The sequence below is a fragment of the Cervus elaphus genome, chromosome 18, assembly GCF_910594005.1.
Source record: "Cervus elaphus chromosome 18, mCerEla1.1, whole genome shotgun sequence".
Taxonomy (NCBI): domain Eukaryota; kingdom Metazoa; phylum Chordata; class Mammalia; order Artiodactyla; family Cervidae; genus Cervus; species Cervus elaphus.
The window spans coordinates 102,164,046-102,180,822 of NC_057832.1; the positions used below are offsets into that span (position 1 = coordinate 102,164,046).

The following is a 16,777-nucleotide window of genomic DNA, read 5'->3' on the forward strand; positions in this document are numbered from 1 at the left end:
AGCAAATTTCAATTTGGAAGTGGGGCTATCTGTGAGTCCAAACTTGGCTAGCCTCTAAACTGGAGTCAGCGTGGGGCGTACGTCATTGCTAGTCCATCTCCCCAGGCCCTCCAGGGTGGGTCTACCGGCAGGCCTCGGATATCAGAACTAGCTCCTTGCCTCTCCCCACAGGTGACCCCTAGTCCTCAGCCTTTCACGATGGTTATGGTCTTTGCTTGAAGTGCAATATTTGGGGAATCTGTGTTTAGAACGTGAAGGGGTTGGAAAAAATGGAATGGAGGTGGGGCTCTCAAATGAACTTTGTAGAAAAGTTAAGAGGAACCTTATTCAAGTTGGAGATCCTGGGGGCACAAAAGGACTTGCATTTTTGGATCAGTCTGGACTTGAGTTCCGGTGGTAAAGAAGCCACCTGCCATTTCAGGGGATGTAGGTTCGATCCCTGGGTTGGGAAGATCCCTTGGAAAAGGAAATGGCAACCCACTCCAGTATTCTTGACTAGAAAATCCCATGGACAGAGGAGTCTGGGGTGGCAAAAGAGTCAGACATGACTTAGCAACTAAACAACAAGAACAACAATGGAACAAATTGCTCTCTCCACCTTTTCCCAGGTGGCCCTGGGGCAGCCACACACACAACTGCTTCAGACAAGGCGTGGCTGGTTGGAGTGGCCTAAAGTAGGAAGACTCCCCAGCAGTGGGTTTGTCCCAGTCACCCCGTCACAGCCCTACAGTCCCGGGGAGGTAGGAAGGGGACAGGGACCATGGAGGAGGCCCTGGGTCAGACACACGACGCCTGCTTACCCTGCCACTAAAGCCAGAGCTACCTCCTGGTCCCCCAGGGGTAGCCCGCACAGCCTCTCCTTAATTTTCAAGGCAAGGCTATAAGGTGGCTCTTGTCACAGCCATTATATAGCAGAAGAGACTGAGCCCAGACCGGGTCTGTCCACAGGCTGGTTCTTCTTCGTTTAACCCACCACTTCTGCTCTAAATAGCAGCATTTTTTCATTCCTTTTCTTTCCTTCATTCCATCTTGGCAGAAGCTATACAAGTGTGAAGAGTGACCCATGCCAAGCCATCCTGAGGAGGGCATCCTTCCAGGAGAAGAAATCGGCAAAGAGGAGGGGTCCCCGGACCAGGAAGGGAAAGACTTTCTCAAAACTGATCTTATCTCTCCCCTGTCAATGTCCTGGGTTACATGAGCCTCCCAGAAGTGATCCTGATGACCCTGCTGAAGAAAGGTAACGTCTGGGCCAATTGATGGGGCTGGGTCTGTAGGGGATCCCGTTACCTTCTTGGACTGGGTGTGGGAGGGGAAGTGGGAGAGGGGGATGGGAACTCGGTGGTTGGAGGGAGGGTTCCAGGCCCAGGACAAGTGAAGGGTGGGCTTCAGGGCTGTAGGTGGGCTGTCGCATTTCCTTTCCTTCGCCCAAGACAGAATAGGCTAGGGCCCAGTAGGGTGGAGGCCCTGCAAAAAAAAAAAAGGCTCAAGGTGATGGACAAATAGAAACCCAATTTGTTGAAGCTTTTGTTACCAGTGGAACCCAGCAAGCCCATGGGCTGGGACCTGGGGCTGCGAGAGAGGGCAACAGGGGTGACCCTCTGTGCAACTGGGTTGGCAGGCCTGAGTGAGGGTGAGCAACAGGAGGAAGAGTTTCAATTACACGAGCATTTCTTAAGCTCGTTCAGTCTGTAGCCCACCTGTGCCCTTGCTGGTACAAACAGCCCTTTCAGCCACCTGAGCCACCTGTTGATGGGGGCCCCTCCTTGAACTTCACACACGCTCTCTCTCCTCCTGCTTCTTCGTCTGTTTCTTTCCCTCCTTCTATCTCTTACACACACACACACACACACAGCTTCTGCCATCATTCTTTTGCTGCAAAGTTCCCCATCCCCTCATTCCCTCCAACCATGGGAAAAGTTGGCAAAAGTAACAGAGAAAATGGATGTATCTTGAAATCACAAGGAACCCCATTACCGATGCTCTTTTGCACGGATTTTCCTGGGGTGGGCTGGCCCGAATCGCAACACTTAGCGCAGGGTCTTGCCTGCTGTGCAAACTTGACCAGTGTGCTGATTCTACTATTGACTGCGACCCTCACCCCATCCCTGGATCACAGGCCTGGTTCCCAGGGACTTGCTTCCAGGCAGAAGGTCTGATATGGGTCCTTTTGTGTGCCTGAGCCTAGCAGAGTGCCTGGCACAGGGAGCCCAGGGCTGGTGTGAGAAATATAGGGACAGGTCTGTGTGTATGGGCAAGGTGTCTCCAAAGTGATGAAACTCCTGCAGTCTTCACCTCCCTAGTAAACTCAGGTGCCCCAGTGGAGCATTTACACGTTCTCTGGCATCCTTGTCCTTCCCCACTGCCTCTGCCCAACCCCAGCCTGCTCCCTTACCTTCTGCTCAGCCTGAGTCCATCTATCAGTTCACAGCTGTGCATGCCCAGTTGGCATCTATTTCAGATGAAAGGGATGCAAATGGGATAATTAGGAGAAGCAATGTCTGGCTTTGCCCTGAACTTAAGCAAATAAGAAAGAAAGGCCCTTGGGAAGAATTAAGACAGGGCATGAGGGAACTTTCTGGATAAGTTGTTGTTCAGTTGCTAAGTCGAGTGCAACTCTTTGTGACCCCCCTGAAATCAGCATGCCAGACTTCCTAGTCCTTCACTATCTCCCAGAGCATCCTACAACTCATGTCCATTGAGTTGATGATGCCATCCAACCATCTCATCCTCTGTCATCCTCTTCATCTCCTGCCCTCAATCTTTCCCAGCATCAGGGTCTTTTTCAATGAGTGTGCTCTTCACATCAGGTGAACAAAGTATTGGAGCTTCAACTTCAGTATCAGTTCAGGGTTGATTTCCCATAGGATTGACTGGTTTAATCTCCTTGCAGTCCAAGGGACTCTCAAGAGTCTTTTCCACAATTCGAAAGCATCAATTCTTTGGTGCTCAGCCTTCTTCATGTTCCAACTCTCACATCAGTAGATGACTACTGGAAAAACCATAGCCTTGACTGTACAGACCTTTGTGGGCAAAGTAATGTTTCTGCTTTTAATATGATGTCTAGGTTTGTCATAGCCTTTCTGGATAAGAGAATATTGTATATCTTGATGGGGTGTGGATTACCTGGGTTTTGCATTGATTAAAATTTTTCAGACTGTACACAGAGTGTCTATTTCTCTCACTCTACGTAAATGAAATATTAAATCCTGATTTAAAGCATCTTAGAAGACCCAGGGATCCATTCTTCTTCACCTGACCATGTCGGCCAGAGGGTTCTCCTGGTTATTAACTCCGGGAGGGAGGAAGGATCCATGTACAGAGTGTCACAGAGGGCAGCTAGCTTTGGTCTAGGATGCTCACGAGCTGAGTGCTCCTGGGGAGTTGGGCTTTACATCAGCACAGCCCCGAGCACCAGGTCCTTCCCACAGCAGGAGGCTCAAGGTCACAGAGAACCACTCCTTGAGCCGCAGAGCACTCTGGAGCTGGGCTGCTGCCCCAGGGGGCTGCACAGCTGGGGGATGTGCAATTTGGACTTGGCAGCAGACGCCCAAAGTTCACATCCATGGCTGTTTACTTTAGGCCATGCTGAGGATAGAGTGGCCGGGCCTCCCAGTGCAGGCTGGCGGCCTCCTTCATGAGCTGTCTGGACCCAGCCCACTCCTGTTTTCTGCCACTTGACAGGAGGCAGGTATTAGGTTACTGAGGGGAAACTGAGGCCAGGTAGGAGGTCATCTCTGGGACCTGCTCCTGTCATTCTTGTTTAGCTTGGCTCTAGAGTGGGGAGGTGGGAGTACTTGCAGCCCCCCATGCTGCTGTCTCAGAGCCTCAGGGGCCCTGTTCCTCACAGGGCTCCGTGCTATGCGGGGCGGGCCAGCATCACCAGGCAGGGTCACAGCTGACACAGAGGCTGGCCTTCAGGTCCCATAGGCATAGCATATCAGAGGGGGTCAGCCTTCCTGATTGCCCTTAAATGATGCCAGGTGTGAGAGCCTCATGCCAGGAGCAGCTGAGCCATCCTTGGCCGAGCTGAACGCCAGCTGCCAAAGGCCCCCAAGGAAGCCATGGATCTGGAGCACGGCCCCTTTCTGAGAGGCCTCACTGAGTGGGACAAAGAAGACGACTGCCCTGCTGCCTTGTAAAATATCATCTGGGCAACTCTTCTGCGTTGATCAGAGCTGACCTGGCTTCTGAATGCAGTCTCTCCCATCCTCTGCATGCCAGCCAGTCTCAGGCATCACCGCTCTCTGTTATGATACACGGCTTTGGGTATGCTCCTCTCCCCAGCTTTCCCGTCATCTCTGAGCTGTGTGTATTTCAGCGTAGGTCGATGGGCCTCCATTTTTCCCCACCCCAACACTAAGCCTGAGGACTTTCAAACCTTTCCTTAGAGAACTTAAGGTCCCGTGATGCCTGAGACTGTCACTCAGAGAAGGGAGGTTGCCCATCCTGGGCCCTTTGGAGAGGATGTGTTAGAATTTAAGGGGTTACTCTACCTGTCAGAGGCATTCCTAGGGTAGACTGAGGCAGGACCCTGCCTCCACCTTCTTATAGTTGGAAATTACTAGTAAATATCATTGATCACACACAGTTCAGGCTCTTAGAAAGAAATCTTAAGTCTTTTTTTTTTTTTTTTTTAATTTATGATACTTGTGTCCAGTATTCTTGCCTGGAGAATCCCATGGACAGAGGAGCCTGGTGGGCTAAAGTCCATGGGGTTGCAAAGAGTTGGACACAATGGAAGCGACGTAGCATGCAGGCATGCACATATCCAACTCATAGCATGTCAGGTTTCAACTGTTAACTAGAAGCCTGGGGTTCCTGCAATGAAAGCTTGAGTGGGACCCAACTACTGATGGTTCTTCCAGTCAGCAATGCCAAGGCCAAGGGTCTTTGGATCCCACTAAGAAAGGCTTTCAGTTCTCCCCATGTGTCTGGGCAGTTGTCTATACCCTACTTTCATCCCTCGATTCATTTATCAGGATCCATCTGCCTCCACTGTGCACCATTACCTTCTTTCCACTTCTGGAGAGTCAAACAGAGCCAGCAAGGAAGAGGCACATGGTGGGAGTGGCCAACACTAGGGCAGAGTTTCACCCACTGGTCTAGTAACCCCGGGCACAGGGCGCTCTGACAGCCAGTTGAATATTTGGACAGCCCCAAGGAGAGCCTTTAGGTGCTACACACTTGAACTTAACCCTAAAATACCAGATTCTGGGGAGGCATTGAAGTCTGTCAAGTGTGGAATCACTAATCACATACATGATTTAGCGGCCCATGTGAGCTTGGAGAAAAGAGTCCAATGCCTTTTTCTTTCTGTTCAGCCCTGGAATGTCAGTCTGCAGTCAAATGGCAGCCACAAATGTCCAGAGATCTCCCTCCAGCCCCCTGGAGTGTAATGATCCCAGGTGACCCCATATCCTGACTCATTCACCATTCCCACGTTGATATTTCCATACATTTTTATGGGAAATTAACAACACAAAGTGAAGTCAGAACACAAGAAGGGAGATAAGATTGACAAAGGATACAAGGGAGGATACAAGTAAGGATACAAGTGAGAAAAGAGAGGAAGAGAAGAGAGAGGTCAAATCGTAGGAGAGCAGTGACAGAGAAGAAGACAAAGAGGAAGAGAATTACCTGGGGATGTGGGAAGCAGGAGGAAACTGCCCAGAGGTACTCACGTGTTGTGGAGCACACACCAGCCACAGTGGGGGTCGCCCGAGCCAAGGCACTCACTGCAGCTCCGATACTGACCACAGGACTCCACGGGGACTCTGGTGAGCTAGGACAGGGCCACAGGAGAGACAGAGGTCAAGACTTTGTACAACAGCCTGTAGTCTACCAGGAACTGATGTGATCTCATCAGGTGTATCATCTAAGACCGTGCAGTAGCAGGAAGGGTCCTAGAGCCCCAGATCTGAAAGGGACCTGGAGGATCGTATTTGAGCAGATGGCCACATAAGCATTGGTTATTTTCTTAGAAGTCCCTGGGAATAGACGCCAAAGAATTTATATCACATTGTTGTCAAAGATATTTATATCCTGTACATTTAAATTTTCCCACCATCCAAACCCTCAAATATCGCTACAAACATGCAATTCATCACACATTTCTCTCTTATCAATGTAGTCAACATAGATGCTCCTTCTTTCTCCATTCATGTTTCTCCTTCCCCCCACTTCCCAGACCTTCTCCTTCAAGTTTCATCATTTTTGTGGTTCCAGAGAGCATTGCACCCAAGTCCAGTACCTTCTTCTCTCTCTCTGTAACAAGGGGTAATCCACTCGCTTCATGCTCTCATTTGCCCACTCTCTCTTTCTCATAATGTTGGCCAACTGGCTCGCAGAGTTGTTCACTCTGGTGCTTTTAAAGAGCAGCTGTTGCTATTTCTCTTCCTACCCACACTCCTTTCATGACTAGAGGCTTCCTCTCCAACCCCAAAACTTTATCTTCACTTTCACCAGCCGCTTGTTAATGTAAAATGTTCCACATGACATTTCTGTTTAGCCCAGATGCTTCTATTTCCTGCATCCCCATAAAGATCTTTTGAATTTCTTTGTTCTCCAACATAGCTTTGCCCCGATGTCTTTTGACATGATTTCTCAGGGCCTGAGAGATAGGAGGTACTTAATAGCGATACACAGGATCAAATGGAATTTTAATTTTCTTCCTAGAGCCTTGGTCTTTCTTCTCCACTTTTGCCAGTTTCTTCTTTACAAAAAGGTTCTATTTTTTGGTAATCATTCTTTTCCATTTGGGATACCTTTTTATCTCAGTGGAGGACTTCTTACCTAATCTTTCAGCTTGAGCTAAGAGAATTTGATGTGCTTATCTTTTTTTTTTTTCCTCCAAATTTTGTATTTTGTATTAGGGTATAGGCAAATATGGGCTTCCCAGGTGGAGCTAGTGGTAAAGAACCTGCCTGCCAATGCAGGAGACATAAGAGACTCAGGTTCGATCCCTGGGTTGGGAAGATCCCCTGGAAGAGGGCATGGCAACCCACTCCTGAATTCTTGCCTGGAGAATCCCATGAACAGAGGAGCCTAGTGGGCTAGAGTCCATGGGGTCACAGAGAGTTGGACTGAAGCGACTTAGCATGCATGCACACATAGGCGATTATATCACAGCATTAACAATGTTGTGATGGTTTCAGGTGAATAGCATAGGGACTCGGCCATACATATACATGAATCCACATATATCCATTCTCCCCTAAACTCCCGTCCCATCCAGGCTGGTTATCCTTTTTTAATTTCTTGCCATCAGACAGTAGACATGATGAAGGATAAATCACCTGACCTGGCTGAGCCTCTGTGCGTTAGAGCAAATGCAGAAGCTGTGTGTTCCCTGCTGCTTCATGGGGCATCTGCCTCCATAAAATTATGTAGCACTTGGCAGGGGCTACTTATAACTCACGCACAGGCAAACTGGCACTGGAGTCTGCTCAATTAGTCTCAGAACTCTTTTGGAATTAATAATTCATTAATTGCTGTTTTCCAATCCCACATGATTTCTTTTTCTTTTCTACTTTAATTTTATTCCTCCCTTTATATATTTTTCCTGTTTTCTCACGTGCCCATTGGGCAATATTAATGACCACCATGTGTTTTCACTTCTTCCAAGGTACCTTTTAGCTTGCTCCTGCTCCTGTTCCTATAGATTTGCCCTTGGCCTTGGTGGCCCTTTCTCCACACTCTCAGATGTCTTTTTGGACATTTGGAATTTTATCTTTCCTTCTATGACCTCTCACACGATCAGCCTGGGCCATGCCTCGGCTCTGCATACATATAACCTTCCCATTTTCGTAATTGATTCTGACAATCAGCCTCTTATAAATTACACCCCTGACTCTACACATAGCCAGGAACCAACCTGCTTCCTATTGCCTCTTTCATTTCCTTACCTACCCATTAAATGGGCATAGACACACTGGCCATGTAAGCATATGAATAATGGTACCCAGCCCGAAGTGCATAGACTCCTAGGAATTCACAAGTGGTAACGAGATCCACAGCTATTCTTAATATTTCCAAAAGCCCAATGGAAATTGGATTGTTGCTGTTTTCTGTTTGTGTGCATACTCTGTGATGTATTTGCCATATTAAAAACAGGAAATATATTATTACTTAATAAATACAGTTGGTTTAGTAGGCAAAAATCTTTCAAAACTGGATGCCTAGTGATGAAAAAAGTAATAAAGGGGGCCATAGATGATGAAAGTTGGTAACATAAGCACACAATAATGTTTTCATATGTTCCAGCTGCTTGTCTAGCACTCCATATTTTGCACAGGCTTAAAGAGGAAATCATGGCTTGCTCAATCAAAAGCATTTTCTTGGTCTAAACTTAATTAATCCTCCTTGGTTTCTCCCAGGGACATGGTCTGTAATCTGTCTCAGATGGCCATGCCATGGGATTCTGGGGTGTACAGCACATAGAGCCAGCTGCTTGCTGAATCTGATCTCCTCCAAAGCCTTTATATTCACATTTCTAAAAACATCTTGCAACTGGTATTTAATAATATCAGTACCCGGAATTGTTAGATAGCATCACCGACTCAGTGGACATGAATTTGAGCAAACTCTGGGATATAGTGAAGGACAGGGAAGCCTGATGTGCTGAAGCTCTTGGGCTTGCCAAGAATCGGACATGACTTAGCGACTGAACAACACCACCGCCACCAACCGGAATTGTAAAGCCTCGCCTCTGTTGATTTTAAACAAGAGCCATTTACATTTGGTTGGAAAGAGTGTATGAGACTTCAGAGCTGGGTTCAAATTCTGGTTTCAATATTTACTGGTGATAAGATCTTATTGTCTCTGAGTCCCATTTTTTCCCTTATCTTTCAACGTGGAGATAAAGGTCCCCATTAATTCACAGAGTCCCCATCAATTTTGGACACTACTGAATGACTAACACTTTCACTTTCTTTCACTTTGTGACTGATCAAACACATCATAAGTGAAAGTTTTTATTACTGTCATCTTTGTCATTAATAGTGACATTAATAGTCATTAATAGTCACTCAGTCGTGTCCAACTCTTTGTGACCCCATGGACTGTAGCCTGTCAGGCTCCTCCGTCCATGGGATTCTCCAGGCAAGAATACTGGAGTGGGTTGCCATTTCCTCCTTCAGGAGATCTTCCTGGCCCAGGGATTGAACTCAGGTCTCTGGCATTGCAGGCCATTTATTTACCCTCTGAGTCACCAGGGAAGCCCAAGCTTGGGGGGGGGGGCGGTCTAAGTAAAAGCACACAGTAACAGCATGGATCACAAGTGCCTTGAAAGTCTATGATCTGACAGGTTAGGTCAGTAGTTCTAATTCCCCAGTCAGTTACAGAATGGTGAAAGAGAGCAGGAAAAGCCGACCGAGAAAGGAAAGTTGTCATTAATACTCACTCCTTACCGCACTGTCACTTTACTGCCCCCTCCCCCGTCACCCCAAAACTGCCCTGACAGCCTTCCTAGGTCTCATGAACTTGGTCAGGAGTTTAATGCCAGGAAGAACTTTTCTCTTTTAGGAACTTGATCACATCATTTCCTCCTTGAACTATGATGTTTGCTCCTAAACCATCCATTGCTTCACTCTGGCCTGGCTTCCTGGATTTATTCTACCATCTATTATATCAGTTAGGAACTTGTTTTTTGCTTTTCATCAGGGAAATCCCTGTAGAAGTCCTGGGAAGTTATTATGCTACCTAACTTCCTTTCACCTTTTCTTAGAGGCTCTTTCTATCTATATGTTCAGTCATTTGTTATTACTCTTCTGACCTTTACCTATGTTTTCTCCATTCTCCTCAAAGAATGGATGCTAAAATGGGGGAACCACTAGGATTCTGACAGTCCACATAGAAGAGCTGCCATTATTTAAAAGCTGAGTGCCACCTCCCTTCACCTTTGCAGGACTTTCCCAAAGAAAGCCAGGCCCAGAGAAATGTCCAAAGTCCCACTTTCAGGCAGTATTCTCCAGCACGACCACCTCTCCAAGGGGGACCCCATAACTCCCAATGTACATCGTTGCTTTGCCTTACTCCCTACCCCATGTAATCTGGAGAGCATCAGAAATTTGCCTGACACTTCAGATTGCTTTTGAAAATTAGATTTAGCCCACCATTTATCTGGGTGCCCTTCTGTACCCTAACGGCTCTGGTTCCTGGCCGCACCTTACTAGGAAGCTGCACCCGTGGTCGATAGATTCGGAGTCACCTTGGCGCTGGGATTCTCTCTCTCCAGATATGTAACTTCTCCACCTGCTCCTGACACGGAACAAAGCCGCCTCTCCCATCCCCCATCTCCACTCCTCTCCTGACCCGGGAACACAAACCACTCCAGATGCAGAGCCACGATTAATTAAAAGCACCCCACGCTGATTAAAGTCTTCAGCTACAGTGCCAGGCATGCTAATTAACCGAGTGAGGGAATTCAGACCACAGGAAGAGGTGAAAAAAGAAAGTCATGGAGGGGGGCTTCTGCTTGGAGAACAAGTCAGATAGCAACGTGACATATCTAGAGATGAGTGTACCCTAGTGGCGGATGGTCTCAGAGACCACAGACGAGACAGGGCTGTCCCCTGGCCGCTGGACTCCAGGAGAGGTGCTGACTCAGGGGCTGCAATTGCCCCCTCGTTGCTTCTAGAGACAGGAGCACCCCACCCCTGCCACTGCTTCTCAGGACCTTTGTGTGTTTACACCATGCTGGGAGAGAGTGGGGCTCCTGGGGTGGAAGGTTCTAGTAGGGCAGTCTTCCTGACCCATTCTGTCAGCTTTAGGCAAAAATCTATTGGGCAGTTTGGCAGTTCCTCAAAAAACTAAACTTAGAATTTATCATACTATCTAGTAATTCTACTTCTGGGTACATATTCCCAAAGAATTGAAAGCAGGTACTTGAACTTATACACAAATATTCATAGCAACATTATTCATTATAGCCCGAAGGTAGACACCCAAGTGCCCATGGACAGATGAATGGATACCGAAATGGATTAAAAAAAAAAAAGAATGGATAAATAAAATGTGGAATATACACACAATTAAACATTGTTCAGCCTCAGAAAGGAAGGAAATTCAGACTATAGCATGGATGAACCTTAAAAACATTATGCTAAGTGAAATAAGTCAGTCACAAAAAGACAAATATTGCATGATGCCACTTACATGAGATCCAGAATAGTCAAATCCACAGAGACAGAAAGTAAAAAGTTCTTGCCAGTGGCTGAGGGAAAGGGAATGGGGAGTAAGTATTTAATAGGCAGTTTGGGAAGAAGAAACAGTTGCTGGTGAAGAATGGTGGGAATGGTTGCAGCACAAGGAGAATGCACTTGATGCTACCAAACACTTAAAATGGATAAGATAGCAAATTTATGTGAGGTGTATTTTACTATAATAAAAAAAATTTTTTTAAACACTATTGGGTGGATATAAGAACACCTATTTCCTGCCTAGGAGCCTGGATCAAGGGGGAGACGCTTTCTGTTGGTAGACTGATAATAAATTCATATGCATGAAATATTCTGAGATCCTTGAGTGAAAAGATAGGCATCACAATTCAATTTAATCTCAAATGGACAAAAGAGTTTGGGATGAATGTCTCTTATCTTGTATTGTCATGTAAGTGGACCTGTCACTCTCAAGTTCTGCACCTCTGTTTCCTGACTTGGAAAAATAATGTCTTAGTCTTGTTCCATCCAGAACCATGCCTCACATCTCACCCCTTCCTAGAGGCACTGGGGAGAGGTTTGGAATTCACACACTTCCTGTGTGGTCAAATGGCCCCTGGTTTTATCCAATTGTCCTCAAATTCAGCCTCTGCCTCAGCATTTCTCATTCCTAATTATGACCAGGAGCATCTATGTGCCCATCTGCATCTCACCTCTTTCTCCCCTCCATGACCTTCCTGGGAATCACAATGGTTTGCTCTATCCTTTGGCCACCAAGGTAAACTTCCCTAAATAATACAGTGTAGTTGTGTCTGCTTTGAAACTATGCTCCATAGAATCATCCTCTCTACTCTTTTATCTGTCCAGCCCCATGCGCTAGACCATGAAGTTACAAAACAATGACCTGGGACAGGAAGACAAGGAGTGGCTGACCGCAGAGGAAAGGAGCCCACACAAGGGTTCAATTCACGACCTTGGTCTTTATAAGCTTCTTCACTCTAATCAATGGAACCTATTCTCTGCTGGGCCTGGGGCCTGGGCCTGGGTGTGCTCATGGCAGCAGGAGGAATTTTCTAAGTTGCCCTGAGTTCTGGCCCCTACAGCCAAGCCCCTGTCTGGTTTCCCTGATATTCTGAAAGATGCTTTCCTCCAGCAATAGGGTCCCACTCTGCCTGTTGCCGTTAACATTCCAAAGGGTGCCTGCTGTTCTGCTGTTTACATTCAGGAATGTTCCATACATAGAGCATCCAGTCTGTGTGTGTACCTCTAATTTGTTTAAGCGTTTGACATTCTGGTCTAAGTGTGAGTTATTGCTCCATCTCTCCTCTTATAATTGGATGCTAATGCTACAGTAGATACACTGAGCCTGATGGTGGGAGTTAATTTAAATGTCCAAAAGGCTTCGTAAGTACCCAATTTCCTTCAAAATTGTCAAAAAAAAAAAAGAAAAAAAGAAAAAAATGAGGAAAGATGACGCATGAAGAAGCTCCGAGAGGGTGCTGCGAGCTGTCAACCTGTGGGGATACTGTGCCTGGTACTCACCGTCCCCGCTGCTGTTCTGTCTCCTGTCCCCAAGCAAAGGAAGGAGAGTTGGGAAAAGTCTGTCCTTGTCTAGAAAATTATTAACTTAGCAATCCGTATGGTACTAGCATCATGGTCTCGGGAAAGCCTCCCTAAGTACCTCCTTTGGTGGCCTGTGATTGCCTCTCCAAGGCTCTGTTTCTGCTGCCGTGGGGCCATGAAGGCCTTTTGCAGAGCCCTGTCTCCCCTTGATGGCCTCTAAGCCCCTCACGGCCAGGACATGAACTTGTGGTGGCTGAGCACTGGTCCAGGAAGCTGTGCTTATTTCCTGTCCTTCCAGGTGCCTGGAACACAGCCACTCATATCCTCTTTGCTTAGAAAGTGAAAGTCGCTCAGTCGCGTCCCGGTCCGACTCTTTGCGAACCCATGGACTATACAGTCCATGGAATTCTCCAGGCCAGAATACTGGAATGGGTAGCCTTTCCCTTCCCCAGGGGATCTTCCCAACCCAAGGATTGAACCCAGGTCTCCCGCATTGCAGGCAGATTCTTTACCAGCTGAGCCACCAGGGAAGCCAAGTACCTTTGCTCAGAGGTGGCAGGTATTTCTCCACTTGGCAGACTGGCAAGAGAGGCTGGGGTCAGAAGGCTGGTCACAGGCTCTGGCAGATTGTGTTATGAGGCCCAACTCTTTACTTCCCTAAAGTAGCTTCTGACACCCCCATGCTTATTTTTACCTGACCTCATGGTGAATGGAGAGGTGAAGTGTTCTTACCATCCCTCGACCTTGGGCTTGGCCTCCGGACTGAATCTGGCCCAGGGGATGGCAGCAAGCACAGGGCAAAGGTTTGAGATAGGCCCATGTGCTTGGTCTTGCCCTCCATGCTTCTGCCACTGCCATGAAGAGAGCTTCCCCAGGTAGCCGCTTCCTCTTCTGCAAAATGAACCCATGTGGAGAGACCTGAACCCAACCCCCAGAAAGGAAAGGAATCCAGCTGCTGTGGCAGCTTCAAGCAGAACTGCCTCGCTTAGCCTAGATCAGGTGACGTGCAATGGATCTGCAGGTCTGTGAGAATGAGAATCAATGCTTACTATTGTATGCTACTGAGTTTGGGGGTGGTTTGTTACACAGGGTTTTGGAGACAATAGCTAACTGATACACAGGTCCAATATAAAGGAAGAAAGTCACACCTGGGTGCAAAGGTCCTGTGAAGGGGAGAGGGGAGAGGCTGAATGAGGAGGGGTAAGGTAGCAATGTGGTACAGGTAGTTTCAATCCTGACCACCAGACAGGTCTACATAAACGCTCAGATTATATGCATCTGGTACCATGTGGGAGAGATTATTTAAGACTGTGACTAGACAAATGAAACTTCCTAGTATCTCCTATGCTGACCAAACTCTCTATGACCATAGATCTGTAGACATCAGGGAGGCCCGGGCCCTGAGCAAAATGCCTGAAAAGACTCCAGACAGAGACTATGGCTCTGCAGAGGTGGAGAGCTGACTGGAAGCATAGATGCTTGCAGGACCCTCTGTTCTGACCTCCTGGCGGTTCCAGTGCCAGGAAATGATTTTATCTACTTGGCAGTAATAAAAGCTCCTCAGGAATAATTTGCCTTGAACTTTGCAATTTCTTCTGCTTGCCTTCTGGCCAACGGGCTCATTCAGCAGGGGCCTCACTTACTTGAGAGCAGACTGATGCCCAGGATCAAGGGCACCGTCACCATTGTCCCCACCTGCCTCTCGGCAGGAGGTTCTGGGGTCAAGTTCATCCATAAATACTCAGATCTAGCAAGGATGACAGCCCCAGAGCACAAGGCTTGGGGGGCTGAGGTCCCGAGCTCTCATCCCTGGATGTCTGGGTGACCTTGGACAAACCCTCTCCCTTTCTCATGCCTCCCTGGTCTCGTTTTCAGATCAGAGGACCTGGGCCTCCTCTGCCTCAGAGAATCCGTCACAAAATACTACTAATACAAATAGTCTGGGAAGCTCTTTGCAAATAAAAAGTAGCAGATGTTGCGGAGGGCTGCAATTTGCTGCTATTAATAAGTATAAATGCCTAATAGGAAGCCAGTTTGCTCTGGGAACTCGGACAGCCAAGGAGTGAGCTTGACGCCGGAATCATCAACATATGCTGCTCCTCATTAGCAAATGGCAGTAGCTGGGCCAGGAGCGCTCCGCGCGATTTCTGCAGCCTTGAGAAATTACCCCACCCTCACGCCTCCTGGTGTGAGCTCCACCACAATGGCCTGCCTTCTCTTCAGCCAGACCTCTCACCAAGCGAGCAGCCATCCCCTTCCCCGTTGCACAGATGGAAAAGCCACAACCCAGAGAGGCTGAGCAGCTTGCCCAAGGTCACACAGCAGGGCGGTGGCCAAGGCGGAAACTGAAATGAAGCCGGGGCAGACTGCATCTGGCCAGCACACACCCACTACCTGCACCCAGGTCAGGGGACTGAGAAACCCCTAGTCTCTCCACCAAATCCAGGTTCCAGGGTTGAGAATTCCATAGCATTGGAGGAAGCTTTGGCTGTAAACGAGGAAGCTTTGGCTGAGTTCAGGGGCCAAGGGGCCCCTTCACGGGGTCAAAGAGGTCCATCACTGTGTAGGAGCCCTAAAGAGAGGCTGACAGCAGGTCTCAGAGAACCCTTCTTTTTCCAGGCAGGTCCTTTGGCTCCTTTTAAGCATGGTTGGAGAGGACAACAGTTTGGAATCCTTTCTCTCAGAGCCAAGTAGAAGCAGAGATTTGGGGGAAAGGCACACCTGGATTTTTTTTTTTTTTTTAATAGCAGTACACAGTAGTTTTTCTAAGAGAGAGCCTGACAATTTGGCAAATAAGGTTTTTAAGTGACTCACTGGGGACAGCACACCTGGATTTGAATCCTGGATCTGCCACTTCCTGTGTGACTTGGACAATGTACTTAACCTATCTGAATCTTCTTTCCCTTATCTAGGGATGAGAGGGAGTGCCCTGAAGGGTTGTTTCTGGGATGCATTGAGATGACAGATACAAACAAGTTAGTGCAATGCCAAGAACAACTCTGTCGTTTCAGCATCTTTCTCAGGTGAAATGCCCCCCGAGGAGTGGTGCAAAGTCATCTTTAGCCCACCACACTTGGCACTCAGCTCAGGCACAGCAAATGAGAATTAATGAGCAAGAGAGTGAAGGCTTCCATGCACGAATGAATGAAGAAATAAACTTGGTTCCTGTCAAGCTCCTACATATCCCAAGGACCCCATGGAGATCAACGACTTGACAGTCTTGGCTACCCTCCCCTGAAATCTACAATTTCTGGATTATTGCCACAAGTTCGTTGCTTTGAGTAAAGGTCAAATTCTTGGCCCTCTCTGGGCTCTCATTCACAGTGAGCTCAGGAGACCTTGCAAGGTGGGCCAACCCAGTGCATCTGATAGAGGAGATGGGCAGTCAGCACACCCACATCCTGCCCAGAAAGACCCACACCCAACATGTGAGTGAGAAGGTACCTAGGGTTGGAGGAGTGTTTCACAGCGTTAATAGCAGAAGGGGGGTGTTGTTGTTCAGTCTCTAAGTCGTGTGTGACTCTTTGTGACCCCGTGGACTGCAGCATGCCAAGCTTCCCTGTCCTTCACTGTCTCCCATATCTTGCTCAAACTCACGTCCATTGAGTCGGTGACGCCATCCAACCATCTCCTCTATCGCCCCTTCTCCTCCTGCCTTCAGTCTTTCCCAGCATCAGGGTCTTCTCCAATGAGTTGACTCTGAGCATCAGGTGGCCAAAGAAGGGGGATAGCTAGAAACAATCTAGCTGCCAGTCCCCTCATTTTTTCAGGTGAAGCTCAGCTGCTGCAGGGTTTTTCCAGGGCCACGTGGCTACCAACATTACCCTTTGACACCCAACCCCTAGATACAGGCTCCTGCCCAAGATATATGCTCATGACCTAGCCTGAGGGTCAGGGATGAAGGAGGAGGCCGAGCCCCGGGACCCACACCCAGGGAGAGAAGAATGTGAACCTCTCTCCCCACTCCACCCCTGAGCCCAGCAGGTGGGAAGGAGCCTTTGTCCTGGGATCAAAATGCTGCTCCGGGTCCAGCCATCTTTCACCGAGCTCCGCTGACA

The 16,777-nt window shown here is 48.0% G+C and overlaps 1 protein-coding gene across 1 annotated transcript in view; it reads right to left on the reverse strand.

Annotated features, from left to right (window-relative positions):
- Positions 1-16,777, reverse strand: part of PLXNA4 (plexin A4) — a 471,239-nt gene that overhangs the window by 105,444 nt on the left and 349,018 nt on the right. The window contains exon 5 of the mRNA XM_043872047.1: positions 5,682-5,782. Coding sequence (XP_043727982.1) covers positions 5,682-5,782 — 101 coding nt within the window. The remainder of the gene's footprint in view (positions 1-5,681; positions 5,783-16,777) is intronic.